Raw genomic sequence first — 15,287 nt, forward strand, 5'->3', positions numbered from 1 at the left:
GGGACCATATCATGAAACACATCGAGGTATACATAATTCGATACAAGCTAGGTGAGTGAGTGAGTGAGTATGGTTTTACGCCGCTTTTAGCAATATTCCAGCAACATCACGGCGGGGGACACCAGAAATGGGCTTCACACATTGTACCCATGTCGGGAATCGAACCCGGGTCTTCAGCGTGACGAGCGAACGCTTTAACCACTAGGCTACCCGACAGCCCCTACAAGCTAGGAGCTGTGTTTAACCTGGTACTTTTCAGCATACACTTTTGTGCAAACTAATTAGGTAATAAAATATTTAAAATATGTTTCATATGCTCATGTAAACATCATACACGCGTTTATTTACCATATGAACTCTATGTCTTGTCTATTTTAATAAGAGAAATATATACTATTTTTATTCGGAATTTATTTATGATAATAAGTCTATGAGTCAACACCTCCCATTTTCAAAATGTATATCGGTATGGGGAACATAACAAACCACAATATTATATATTTTTAACTTCGGAATAATTTGGAATACAATGATCAACCAAGGGTTCAAAATAAGATCAAACTATTTGCACTTTCTGGCTAGAAAACATTTGGGAAAGCATATTATTATTTTAGGGATTAAACTTATATTGTCTGATATTAGGCGTAATGTACAAGAACCTATTCCTTTCTGAACAAAATAGATCCCAGTAAAACGAGTAATAGTCCTCGATAAGAGGCTTCAGCAAGGCTACATTTGGCTGATGCATGAAAATGTCAATATGGACAATGTATTGTACGGACGAATTGTGTTGATAATAAACGGTCAATATTATCAGGATTTGAAAAGATCACATTTAGAAAAAAATATAATCACCATGTATTATTAGTTCCAGCAATGAAATTGGTATATATCTCGTTTTTTATTTACATTTGTTCACAAAACAAAATCAGTAATCACCCCTCCCTCTAGCCGGCAACATTAATGCGCATGCGTATTAGTCCACGTTGGAAATATTGAGAAACGGACAGGCAAGGCCCATCGGTGTCGAGGTGTTGCGTGAAAACTTGATTAACTTGTCAACATGGTGTTAGATATTGAGCTCTTCCGTGCCGACAAGGGTGGGAACCCTGCTAAAATCAAGGAGAACCAAGCCAAAAGATTTAAAGATGTTACGTTAGTAGACAAAGTTGTCGACCACGACACAGCATGGAGGAAACGTAAGTTTGGGAGTTGACACCTGCCTCTTGAGACTTGTCTTACTGTATGTGACAGGTGCTCAGTTGTCGTCATAAATATTGTAATCTTGTGTAAGATTATTTGTAGTTTCTATTACTATTCTTCGTGTCATGCTTTACAAATTCGAAACACATCGTGCCGGGTCTTAAATTCGCGTGAATAAACGTGTATGATGTGTTTGTATTACTTTTTAGGATCTGCATTTAGGATGATTAGATATACAGTAGATTTTTTTTTGCAATATATTCGGCCATAACAAAAATGAATCATTAGATTTCCATCCTCACCCGCCTTACTACGGGACACCCCACGTCACAGAAATTTGTTATTGTCTTAAAAAAAGCCTGTGGCACCAAGAAAATCACTATATGTACATGATGTAGATGTTCCCGTCTTTCTTTTTTATGTAATTTATATGACTGCAGAGGTGCACGTGATCACATCATACTCATGATGTTTAAACTTGTACAGTTAATCGTGTGGAAAGTCCTATATCCACTCTTTTGATTCCCTGTCATTCCATTAAAGAGGCGGTTGGGTAGCCTTGTGGTTAAAGCGTTCGCTCGTCACGCCAAAGACCCGGGCTCGATTCCCGGCATGGGTACTATGTGTGAAGCCCATTTCTGGTCTCCCCTGCCGTGATATTGCTGGAATATTGCTGAAAGCGGCGTAAAACCATACTCACTCACTAACTCACTCACTCATTCCATTATAACAGAAATCGACTTAACCTTTTGTCACAGACAGAAAAAAAGTACATTTGCTCATAGTTTCACAAAGTTATTGTTAAAGTAAACTGTATACACAGAATATTTCAGAAATAACACAGCAATGGCAATAACTGGTCCGTGGCAAGTAGTCCTACCTAACATTCATGCTTCAGGTGAATCACATCTGTTGACAGTTAGTGTACTAAGATGTGCTTAACAGTTTGCTAAACAAAATAGAATACCTCCCACCTCATAGTCATAATAAAAAATTAGAATTAAAAAGTAATCACTCATTTATTGTGGCCCTTCAGAGATAAATAATACATAAAAGCATGTAAAATTAAACAGGAAATTACTCTCTGTCTACATATTAATATTGATTGTTTACCTCTTCTTTTAGTGAGGTTTCGAGCAGATTTGCTGAACAAACTCAAGAACGTGTGCAGCAGAGTTATTGGAGAAAAAATGAAGGTTGGTATATTGTATAATGGTATGTCATGGATATGTGACAGACGAAAAGTTTGTTGAGTGGACAAACTGCATTGAGTGTCCCTCTGCTGTTTTGTCTTTCCCAACAGCATCGATCATTGCTCATGCTGCCAACCATTGCTGGTGTGTCTAAAGCAGACTTTTATTAACAGGCAACTGTTTGTTTGCAGACAAACATTGCTCTCAGCAATATTTGAGTTATTTGTCGGCAGTCTGTAAAAAAAAGTGGTTGATATTAGCATCTCCCCGCATAATGGGGATAAGATGTCACACTGTCAACCAACTCACAGTCCCTGACCAGCCTGTCTGTCAAATTCCCTCAGTACAACAAACAAAGGTTGTTGGGGACCTGTTCTCAAGATCTCCACTGTGATATGGCTGGAATATTGCTGACTGTTCTAAAACTTACTGAATTTTCACTAGCCTAAACATACTAGTGGCTCAGTCTATTTCTGTTTCTGTGTACTGAAATGTGCCTGGGGTTCTTTCTGTAGTACTCAACAGGACAACACCCCGTCAATCTTGAACATGTTTTAGATCATGAGCAAAACTTCAAGTGTGAGTGCAAGTGGATCATGATCATTCATGTAATAATTTTTTTATATTTTTTTTTGTTAGCAATATGTGACATTGTTTAAACCATGTAAACCTACTTATTATAAGACTTTAAGGATTTCTTATTCTGCATTTCTTAGAACATTTTGTATCGATCATGTCATGGACACATCATAAAGATTGGTATGAATACGTTTTTACTCATTAATGCTTATCATGCTTATAGCTCTACCTCTTTAATCAGGTGATGTAACAAAATATCTCGACAAAAAACAATGGTTACACTGGTTAATGCGTATCAATTTCTCTTCACAGAAAAAGGAAGCAGTTGGTGATGATGCCGCTGTTCCATCAGAAGTTCTGGACAACCTGGATGGTATTACACAAGATCAGCTAACAGTAGGCAACCCTCAACCATTCTGTGTCATAGCGAACTGAACAGTCTGTGCTATAAACCTTTGATTCTACAACTAGTACTACATGTAGCTTGTCTTTTAGCATCATTTTGAGTACATTTTAGATTTAGTATTTGGACTATTATTTGCATGAATTACTTGGCTTACTATACTGGAGACCCATGAAGATCTGTGTTAGAATTGGTCTTCAGCAATGCATGCTTGTCACAAGAGGCGACTAACAGGATTGGGTAGTCACACTCGCTGACTTGATTGATGTATGTCATCGTATCCCAAATGCATGGATCGATGCTCATATCAATCACTGGATTATCTTGTACAGACTAGATTATTTTCAGACCGCAGTCAGATAGCTGGAATATTGCAGAGTGTGGCATTAAACAACAAACAAATGGCACACTTGAAAACAAAAACAATTCTATCCCTGGTCTTTCTTCTTTTGAGATTGTAGAAATTGTCACTCTCGATTGAAATGGAGATACTTGCTTAGTGAAAATAATGGATTTCCTTTAGAATGTATAGTATTCTAATTGTGGAGATTGTTCAATACAGTGAAAGCACAATCTGGTCTTCAGATAGCAAGAAACTCTTGATGGTGATAAGTCTGTGTATTCATTCATGTAATTTGGCTCTCTAAATGAAATTTTCTTTTCTTTACAGGGTTTGACAGTGAACCAGATCAAGAAAGTACGAGTTGAGATTGATGAAGCCATGAAGAAGAATGATGCTGATCTGGCTGCTGAGGAAACACTACGAAATGAATCTCTCAAGGAAATTGGCAATATGATTCATGAAAGCTGCATTATCAGCAATGATGAGGTCAGTGTGTCATGTAACCTTCATTCTGGTTATTTCATTTGTGTGACATCCTTTAATTTGTTTTTATCTTATCTTGCATTATCCCTTAATGCTGGTTCTGCTTACATTTGATAGAAATAAAGTTGTATGATGTCTAGCTGAAAAAAAGTTGTTCCAACCAGTGAACTACTTTTTCTTCAGCTGACCATCACAAAAGCAAGCATTAAGGAGTATTAAGGACTTCTGCAGGTATACAATTTGTAAAAATATATTTCGATTTTACTAAACTAAATGATAGACCTTTTAGGAAAATATGTATTGTTCTTTATACTACTACAGGATCACTTCATAGGATGAGGGGGAAGTTTGCAACGACACAACATAATTACTTAATTTGGATATATCTGAAGAATATTAACACATTTTACAGACACCATTTCCGTTGTTTTACCAACTGTTACAAAATATGATCTTTATTATGTGAACAGGCTGAGAACGGAATTGAGCGTACATTTGGAGATATAGAAGTGACAAAGAAGTATTCCCATGTGGATCTGGTGGTGATGGTGGACGGTGTCGACAGTGAGAGAGGGACAGTCACAGCTGGTGGGCGAGGCTACTATCTCAAGGTGCTCTTGCTATGCCATTTATAATAAAGATTTTGTATAAATATCACCATCCTAGTAATTATGATAATAATCCTGCCCTTGGCAAGAAAGACAAAAGAAAAACCAGTAGTTAGGATGTAATGTAACTTTTTACTATTATTAACTATTGTAATGCATACATGGTATAGTAATGTTCAATTGTCCATGTTCCAGGGCCCCCTGGTCTTCCTAGAGCAGGCCCTGATCAACCATGCCATGCAGATGCTGCAACTCCGGGGCTTCACTCCATTGTACACACCCTTCTTCATGAGGAAGGAGGTGATGCAGGAGGTTGCCCAGCTCTCCCAGTTTGATGAGGAGCTGTACAAGGTCAGTGTCTACTTGTTACTTGTAGGTCAGGATCACTCAAGCTGGTGGGGTAGTAGAAAGTCAAATAAATAGACTATGGGGGAGATGGTGTGCTATACACTGGGTCAGTTTGCCATTTGTATGAGCCGGTTCCCCTGGCCATTCAAGCTTAACTACTACCCCAGGGCTAGTACAAATGTCCCCATTGTTTTATTATTACAAAGGTATTTTGTCTTTAAGCAGGCTAATGAAGCTATTGGGTTTAGTTCTAACACTGCCCTCCTTTAGAGTTGGAGGGAAGTGTCCTTGGTAGGATTCACATACGATGAACAGACCCATCAAGACATTGGCTTTGCCCTAGTCAATTCCTTGGCTCTATTTGATTGGAATCTGTCTGCTAGAATCTCAGTCCTAGCCAAGTGGAAAAAGGGGGATGCTTTACCATCCCACTTCACTTCCACTGCCGGGGGCTGTTGCAACAGGATGGTACCTCTGTGTAAAGGGACTTGTCAGAGATGTAGGAAAACCCATACAACAATTACTCCTTGGGAGCAAGGCCTTAGTTCACATAGGCCCTCTGGTAAGGCAGTTCAGTCAGTCCATTGTTTCAACATTCCATTATTAGAGTGCCAATGGCTGGGTTTCTTCACGAAAAATTCATGGATGTGTTGGATGTCAGTGGGGGAGCCCATTTCGGATATGGGAGCCAGCAATATGGGGCCTCAATAATATGTTGGAGTTTGAGGCTGTCAGTTTGGCAGTGGATGCATTTTCATCCAAGCTAGCAGGCAGAGCTGTACAAATTCCCCATACTTGAGTTGAGCTATGACAGTTCTGATAAAAATCCAACAGCTCAAGGGCCACTTGGAAGGTCATTGTCTTGGCCACAACCTCAGCAGGCGGGGTTAAAGTGGTTGAGAGTGGACGCTCAAGAGGAGTACAGTCTGCAGGCTGTCCTATCTATGGGACATGCCCCACACAAACCTCTTTGCCACTCGACATCATCAAATACTTCCTCCATTGTGTCTTCAGTGCTGAACCCCTCTAGTGGTAGCATCTGATGCTTTCATGTTTAACTGGACAGGCATGGCTGTTTATCCTTTTTGTAGTCATATACCCTTATCCAGATACGCCCGATGTGGCCAGCACAGCCATGGTTACGTCCTCGAGTTACTGGTAGGGCTACCAGTGGTCCTTCTGCTGGTGAAATATAATGTAAAATAGATCAACATTTATTAATGGTTTGATATATGAAATACTTTTATTCCTAACTGTGGTGTTTTATAATTGGATTGTGCCAATAAGACCTTTTCCATTTCCTTGGTGTAGGTAATAAGCAAGGGCAGCGAGAAACAAGATGAGAGTGCTATTGATGAGAAATATCTGATTGCCACCTCAGAGCAACCTATTGCTGCATTCCATCGAGACGAGTGGATCCCCACTGAGAGTCTGCCCCTGAAGTACTGTGGCTACTCTACATGCTTCCGCCAGGAGGTCGGCTCACATGGCAGAGATACAAGAGGCATCTTCAGGGTGCATCAGTTTGAAAAGGTGGGATTAACATGCTGTATTAAGTTGCCAAGTTCACAACTTAACATTGTCCCATTTGTCATGTGTTTGACTTAATCAGTCAAGGGTTTTATGGTTTCATGGGAATTCATTCAGAAGATATTTACAATCTTATCCAAGTATTTTGTTTATTCTGGATGATGTGACAAGCAGGGCAATATTACAAATTGCTCTTGACAATGTGACAGATGGACTAGTCTTGGCTCATACTTTCTGCGGCTATGGGTAATACACTAGTTGGGTTACAGCACAGTAACACATGGCTCCCAAAATTTACTTATATTTTTAATAAACTCAAGTTTTACACTGTGACAGGATGTTGTTTCCCAATCGCTAAAAAAACATTTCAGCAGATCACCGCGAGCATGTAACACTTGAAATACCAGTCAACAAATCCATACTGAAGCAGGCAACTTACTCCAATTATTATATATCTTATTTTAAAAACATGTTCATTGTATATCTGGACTTGTATTTGTAAAATATTCTATTGATTTTATTCAAAATTTCATTTCATATTCTTTACCTTAATTTAGGCAATATGTGTTTGAAGTGATTGGATGATCACACAACTCACCGTTATTTACAGCAACCATGGTCAGATTACCGCTATTGACGCCTTGAAACAAACCTTTAGTTGACAAAATATATATATCATAAATGCCATACTTTGACTCGTTAAAAAGTCATAATTGTAGCAGTTTGACCATTATATATCAACATAACATTTTTCTAATCGGAATTCATGTAGCACGGAAAGTCCTTACAGTGACAGGTCAAATTGTTCCATACGTAAAAAGTATCCTGCAATAGCAATCAGCTGTACCAAAGAGCTATGCTTATGGTTCTTGTAATTTCAAATATATAAAGTAAAAGTTGTAACTAAAGTAGCAAGATATTGGATTATATTAATCCTCAAATATTCATGTCAGGTACAATTTCTTCCGATCATTACAAGGGGGCATGGGTGACCCAGTCGTCTAAGGCGCCGCAATTCGCTGTGAAGAGTTGCGTCCCTTGGGCTTGCCAGAAACCTGTGATTGTGGGTTCGAATCCCGGTTCGCCCCGATTATGTTTCTAGGTTTGTCAGCACCATACCCGTACTCGTGGGTTTCACCGAAGTGGTAAACGTCTGAGACCTGCATTACTTCGTGCTTTCCTCCCACATTAAGCCAACACGCCGTGATATAACTGGAATACTGTTAAAAGCGGCGTTAAACCCAACTCACTCACTCACTCACTCCGATCATTACATAAAAGTTCTTTGAAGTCGTATCATTGGGTACCTTTTAACTGAATCACCAGCAGATTGGGGGAAAATGTGTGTACTACTACAGCTGATAGCTATTTCCAACCTAGTTTACGAGAAAATACAAACAGTATTTTTAATCACTGCTTATAGGCTGGGGAAAAAAAAATTGGTTCTCTGGCAATATCCTGTGGGCGGCTTTCTTTCTTTTTTTCTTTATGTTTTTTTCCCGCAACACAAAGGCATTACTGTGAGCATTCCGAGAAACGTGTGTACAGCTGATTGCTACTTCTGGCTTAGTTTACGAGACAAGACGCACAGTAATCTTAATCTCTGCATATAAAAGAATGCCAATCAGTACAGGAAATACAATTTAATCGGTAAATCATCATGCCTAATGATGTTTTTTCTCATAGTTCAAATTTGTATTGGCCAAGTTTAATTGTTATCATCTGAATTCGCTGAAGGGATACGATGTAATTTTTTTCTGTGGAAGACAAACACATTTTTAATGCAAATGTAGGGATTTTGTTTGCACTAGTGATGTGCTTCATTCCAATTCCCTTTATAGACGGGGTATACAAGTTAGCATTGATTTCCCGCTTATTTTACGAGACAAATATTCATGTAATTGTAAATCTTAACCTCTGCGTATGAAACATGGATTGTCCCCCATCTAGTACACGAATACCAATGAATTTGTATTTGAATACCATCATCATGTCAAGTGATGTTGCATCGCAAACTTAATGTTTTCATTGACCAAATTGGCAAACAGCAAAACAAGCACACAAACTCCTATTGCCGCCATGACCATAACATCTGAGATTCGGAGTAAAGCAGTGCACCTGAAAAGGGAACTTCACATTATATTGGATCGCATTGTTTTATGTATTGTAGTGGTGGTGGATACGTGGTGTTATTCTTACTACACATAAAATTCAATAAATCTCTTTTTACACTAGGGGCGGTCGGGTAGCCTAGTGGTTAAAGCGTTCGCTCGTCACGCCGAAGACCCGGTTTCAATTCCCGACATGGGCACAATTTCTGGTGTCCCCCGCCATGATATTGCTGAAATATTGCTAAAAGCGGCGTTAAACCATACTCACTCACTCACTCACTTTTTACACTATGAATCATAAACAACTACCTTTCTTATCTTTTATCAAACTTTGAAATGTTGGCATAGATTTGTGTTAGGTAGGCACAGCAAACAAACAAACAAACTGTTGTGTTGGTCATCTGCCCCCGATGACTCCAACTCGCATTAATCGCTGATCGTCTATACCGCTCATCAATTATTTGGACCCCAAAGGTAGCTTTGTAGTAAGGGATGACTGTATCACGGTAGAGGTATTTCTCTGGAGAGTGTTTCCCTTTACAATTTAACGATATGTTTGGGTCGCGATACAATACTTATCCCGATACTAGAGAATCTGCATACTCTTTTGGTTGAACAGTTTCTGTTATTATTCATGTGTTATTTTTTTGTTTGTCCTACATTATAAGTAGTAGCAGGATCACAAGGGATACATGTGGTTTTATGCTTCCCACAATAGGTTTTATACTACGAGACAGAGCCCTCGTGATCCTGCTACAATGTATTTATCTTACCGACATGTTTTAATGAGATATTGTAAAAGACTTAACAGAAATTCAAAATTGATAGAAAACAGCTGTTCAATTGAGCTAAGGTTAACTTGTGCTATAATTGAGCTAAGGTCGGTGTGGTCGGACATCTGTGGAAACAGCTGCCATTCCTGGTCGCCCCATTCAGCCATTGATGAGGACACTATCCATCAAGTGGAGACCCGACGTATAACTGTTGGCCAGTTAGCACAAGATGTCAAGATCAGTGTAGGGTCTGTGGAAAAAATCATCCATGACAATTTGAACATGCATAAGGTGTCTGCACAATGGATTCCCAGGTTGCTCACACCTTTCCAAAAGCAGGAACGAGTCAATTGCTCAAAGGATCTTTTGGACATGTGCCAAAAAAAACAGGCAAACCTTTTTGACAGACTTATCAAACAGGATGAAACATGGGTCCATCACTATGATCCTGAGACTAAAGTTCAGTCGATGCAATGGAAGCATGTGGAGTCACCACCCCCAAAGAAGGCACGTGTCCAACCCTCTGCAGGCAAGGTCATGTTCACAGTTTTTTGGGACCAGCACGGGGTAGTGATGATGGATTTCTTGGCAAAGGGTACTACAATTACTGGAGCTTATTATGCTTCACTGCTGCGGAAATTGTGGGACGCTATCAAGCTTAAGAGGCGTGGCATGCTGACCAAGGGTGTCCGTCTCCTGCAAGACAATGCTCCAGTACACAACTCTCATGTTGCCCAGACAGAAGCGCGGTCCTGTGGCTATGAAATCCTTCAACATCCTCCTTACTCTCCTGACCTTGCACCATCTGACTTCCACCTCTTTCCAACCATGAAGTCATTTTTGAAGGGAAAACGTTTCACAGATGATGAAACACTGATTTCTGAAGTCAAGTCCTGGTTTGAGATGCAAAATGAGGGCTTTTACAAGCGAGGTCTCAATAGTTGCATAAAACGATGGGAGAAGTGTGTAACTCTTGGTGGTTCCTATGTGGAGAAAGACTAATACCTGTGCCAAGTTTCATTCCACTAGGTCCATCGGAAGTGGGTCAGGGGAAATCTTTAATGAACACCCCTTGTACGTTATCTCCTGTGGTAGACGGTGGAATTCTTGACAGAGATAGCAGCAACCTCATGCCTGTTCCTAGACGCCTGACTACAGGTTTGGAAGGATCATCTGGAGGTCCAGACAACCTCAGGGCAGTGGTCCAACGATCAGTGCACAGGGCTTCGAAACAACTTGGAGCTGGAAGTGCTCATTCTGGTTATATGCCACTGCCAGAACTGTCTCCAGAATGCCAAGTTAGCCATATCCACAGACAATATCACAGTGGTTTGGTGTCTGCGGAACCATGGGACACTTTGTCTATGATGACAAGTGGTGTTCCTTTGAAGGAGAAACATCAGGATTCCAGTTCAGCATCCCCTCATTCTCAACTCCTTCTGTTCCTCTGCAGCAAACAACAACTCAGGGGCAGCACCATCATTACCTCGTGGCCATTAACTCGGTGTTGGCAGTTCCTGATGATTGTAAAATGACTAAGATTCCCAAACAACAGCGCTCCATCAGGCTTCTGTGTGCTCCTCTACTTGAGCATTTCCACTCAGCTTCCTTCTTTAAGCTAAGAAGACGTTTTTTCCTCTTGGCACCTGTGCCTAGTTCATACAATGAGGTTTTTTATCCACCGATCTTAGACTCAACGTGGTGCCTGGAAACGGCTTTTCATCCTTGTCTCCGGGACATCCACGACATTAATCCTTGTGGTTACGTGCAGTCATCGTTCAGGCTGAGGAGGCTGCTGTTTCATACTCCAAGGGCCTCACAAGTCCCGGGCGGTTTCTTCAACACTCCATAGCAGTTGCTACATCAGATCCATCATGGAATGATTCTTCTGGAGACCTTACTCAGTTTTTGCAAGCCATCACCTGTAGACATGTCGTTGCACAGCAGGTCACCAATCCCAGACACCATTGAAATTCTACAGTTGACCAGAGCCAACCTTTTCCAACTCTTACAGTGTTCACACGCCAGATGGGAGGTTTCCAGATAGATAGACTAAGAAGTCTTAGACTTTAGCATACGCTATTTTCTATTGCAACAACTTCTTCTTCAGCTGGACCTCACTCACACAGCTTCGTCTTTCTGTCAAAAATCAACAGTAAATGCACTGAAGAGTAAAGCAGTATAAGTATACAAATGTAAAAAATAGTTTGATTTTCCTAAGTTTCACACCAATAATATTGTAACAAAATGTAGTGCTCTACAGGGGTCGTAAATTGATGTATTGTATCGTGTTCCGCGTATCGCGATACAATACTGTATAATTGCTGTATCGTTACACTACTATTTCACATATTTTACAATGTCTTTTCATTGCAGGTAGAGCAGTTTGTTATCACCTCACCTAAAGAAAACTATTCTTGGGAGATGTTTGATGAAATGATAAAGAATGCTGAAGATTTCACACAATCACTTGGCATCCCCTACCGAGTGGTCAACATTGTCTCAGGTAGGATGTACATCAGAACATGGAATTTCATGCATATTCCTGTGCACTACTGATTTTTGTAGAATTTGTCATTTTTCTTAAGGTGAAAATATTAACAGCATTTTTAGGAGGAAGAAGGCTCTTATATGATTGAAATTTTATTATCCTTAGGTGAATTGAACAATGCTGCATCCAAAAAGCTGGATCTAGAGGCATGGTTCCCAGGATCAGGTGCCTTTAGAGAGCTGGTGTCATGTTCAAATTGTTTAGACTACCAGTCGAGGAGACTCAAGATCAGATTTGGTCAGACCAAGAAGATGAATCAGGAGGTAAGAGTTGAAGGACATTACTACAAGCATGTTTCAGTACAAGACACTAGCAAGTACTGTCCTTTGGCCTCCAATACTGAGAAGGACCCTTGCTTCAATTTGTAATTCCGAGTATGTTATTATATGTATTACTGGGAGAAAAACATACATGTCAACCCCACCAGAAACTTAATTCAAGTCGACCTATTGTTACGATGACATAATTTTATGAATTTGTAGGGGACATGGGTGGCCCAGTCTAAGGCACCACAATATGTGGGCGGAGTTGTGTCAAATGGGTGCACAAGAAACCTATGATCATGGGTTCGAATCCCAGTTATGTTTCTAGGTTTGTCAGCACCATACCCGTGTGTATCACAAAAATGTTAAATGTCCAAGACATGTCCCGAATTACACTGACACACTGTAATATAACTGAAATACTGTTCAAAGCAGCGTCAAACCCAACTTAATATCAATTTGTTACTAAATATTGTTCTCAGCTATGAAGCAATGTAGTGCTTGTTGCTTCAACTAACTAATCACCATTATTTAAGTACTGGAAAGCTATTCTTCTCAATCTTTCTTCCTTTATGGGAAATAAGCTGCTTAATTGGGTATTTACACATGCTGTTTGCAAAATGTTTTTCATTTAATGCGAGCGTTTCTGTACGCAAGTTAATTAAAAGGAGTTTGGTTTTGAATAGTTTTGGGGGTTATTTTAAGCAAATACGCAGCTTATCTGTAGCTCTGTATTTAAGAATAAGTGCTGATGTTTTCCAGGTGGATTATGTACACATGTTGAATGCTACCATGTGTGCCACGACTAGAGTCATCTGTGCCATCTTAGAAAACTTCCAGACGGAAGACGGAGTTCTTGTGCCCAAAGTCCTTGGTCGGTTTATGCCAGAGGGTAAGTTTACAAGGAGAAACGTTAAGTTTTCCACCAAATGATCACTTTAGTCTTTTTTTCTCAGTAAGTTTGATTAAGTGAGAAGTGTTTACAATGCAGGCTATTTCCTACATTTTGTTCAGTTTTTTTCTGGGACGCACAGTGTTATCTAGGTCTGCCTGTAGAATTACGACTGTTGTATAATTTATTATCAACAGCTGAACTGCTTTTGGGGAAGGTTACTTTGACTTTTGCTTCTTGCTTGTCATGATTTTCATTCATGACATCCGAGAAAGATGAAATAACAACACCTAACGTGCTGCAAGTGCCACATAACTCAATCATGATTGCTGTAATACATAATAGGAACGTGCACGTAATCTTCAAGTACCCAGAGTCTAATCAGGTCTAACCCAAGAAAGCAGTACAAATTACACTGGGATTGGGGATGAATGGAAAATAAAACTTAGGGATATTGAATGTGGACAAGTTGGACACAAATTTGAATTTTTCGTGTTTTCAATAAAAGATGGCACTGGTGCATGTTTTAGATCATAATTGGAATTCTTTTGGACATTTTAGGAAACAATGAGTCTGTGGCATGTCTGATGTTTTTGTAATTGTACTGCATTCTGTTTCAGTATATGCAGAGAAGATACCATTTGTGAAACCTGCACCAATTGAAGAACAGGAGAATAAGAAACAGAAAAAGAGCAAAGACAAGAAGAAGAACTTAGAGGAAGGTGTACAAAATATGGATATCAAGAAATAAACCTGTGATAAGCATGTCACATGCTCAAAACAATGGGACCTGTACACAAATTTGCAGGATATTCGCTGCAATGTATTTATTTCACTCGAAGTGCTGACATATTTTTCATCCCTTGAAATGCTACATCATGAACTATTGTTAGCAATCACCATTATTTTGGTTTGTGCTGTCTCAATATTGAGGCCTTTAGCTTGTTTAGTATTTGAATCTTGGAAGATGTCTGTCTATGAAGCTTATCTTTTATTTTGTTTTACTTTTCACAAATGTCTTACAGGTAGTTATTGTTGAAAATACGTATGATTTTTGAACACATTTATGTAAAATAAAAATGGATCCAGCACATGTCTGGTCTTCTCCGTCATAGCTGGAATATTGCTGAGTACGACGTTAAACAACAAACAAACCCTTGTGGAAAATATTAACAGAGCGCCAGATAATGTTTTGAGCAATTGAGGTTTTACTCAAAGCTTTCTATTTATTGGTGATTTTTGAACACATTTATGTAAAATAAAAATGGATCCAGCACATGTCTGGTCTTCAGAAATTCTACATTATTATCTAAATTTGTATGGGGGGAAAAGGATTGTTATTTTACAATATTGATTAGAAGAGCCAGTTGTTCTTTTTTCAATGAAGTTTTAATATATTTAGTCATGAGATCACAGAAAAGACTCCTGAAGTTATGACAAGTGATGAAGTCATTTTCTTTTGACCAAAACCTTTTAAGAATTTCTAACATGATGTATTAGAAACAATTCATTTCAACTGCTCGATGCGAACATAAATAATGAACGTGTTGAACAGAAAATAACGACAGGTATAGTCATACACTTTCAATGTAAGCCTGAGTTAAGTAAAAATTTAGTAGTAGTCTGTTCTAAAATCTGCTATGAAACCAGACCGAAACGTTAGTTGCAAGTAGTTACAAGTTACAACTGATGATAATATTATCACTATGAATCACTCTTGTTGCAACACTATCATGTTGGCTTGTGCAATTTCACAATTATGAGTCTGACATGGAACAGTGAAGAAACATGAATTGCAATGGAAAATGTCAATTAAAACTGAAAACTGAACAAATTATTGTTATTTTCTTTGATTAGTTGAAAGAACAGACCATGATTTCTTGATATATCTCAACATTTTGCTAAAGAACAGATGACAGTGAGTATGAATATAAACTTACGCAGCGTGCTAGTGCCAATATACATCACTGGTTGCTCACTCTTGCAGTATGATTTGACTGGTCAGGA

General features: G+C 39.2%; 1 protein-coding gene across 1 annotated transcript; it reads left to right on the plus strand.

The window, feature by feature from the left end:
* Positions 1–993: 993 nt before the first annotated feature.
* Positions 994–15,104, plus strand: LOC139445096 (serine--tRNA ligase, cytoplasmic-like). The gene is made up of 11 exons (XM_071226184.1): positions 994–1,199; positions 2,329–2,399; positions 3,288–3,371; positions 4,049–4,207; positions 4,675–4,815; positions 5,008–5,163; positions 6,472–6,693; positions 11,951–12,080; positions 12,231–12,388; positions 13,151–13,280; positions 13,901–15,104. Exons 1-11 carry the CDS (start codon positions 1,064–1,066, stop codon positions 14,029–14,031), a joined length of 1,518 nt encoding a protein of 505 aa, XP_071082285.1. The 5' UTR covers positions 994–1,063; the 3' UTR covers positions 14,032–15,104.
* The last annotated feature ends 183 nt before the right edge of the window (positions 15,105–15,287 follow it).

The sequence above is a fragment of the Haliotis cracherodii genome, unplaced genomic scaffold, assembly GCF_022045235.1.
Source record: "Haliotis cracherodii isolate W230 unplaced genomic scaffold, xgHalCrac1.p SCAF_6, whole genome shotgun sequence".
Lineage (NCBI taxonomy): Eukaryota > Metazoa > Mollusca > Gastropoda > Lepetellida > Haliotidae > Haliotis > Haliotis cracherodii.

Bases quoted from the DNA above. Each gene is read 5' to 3' on its own strand.
- LOC139445096 (XM_071226184.1), top strand. From the start codon at position 1,064: ATGGTGTTAGATATTGAGCTCTTCCGTGCCGACAAGGGTGGGAACCCT. The intron at 3,372-4,048 runs GTAGGCAACCCT...TTTTCTTTACAG, and splicing joins TTACACAAGATCAGCTAACA to GGTTTGACAGTGAACCAGAT. The intron at 12,389-13,150 runs GTAAGAGTTGAA...GATGTTTTCCAG, and splicing joins CCAAGAAGATGAATCAGGAG to GTGGATTATGTACACATGTT.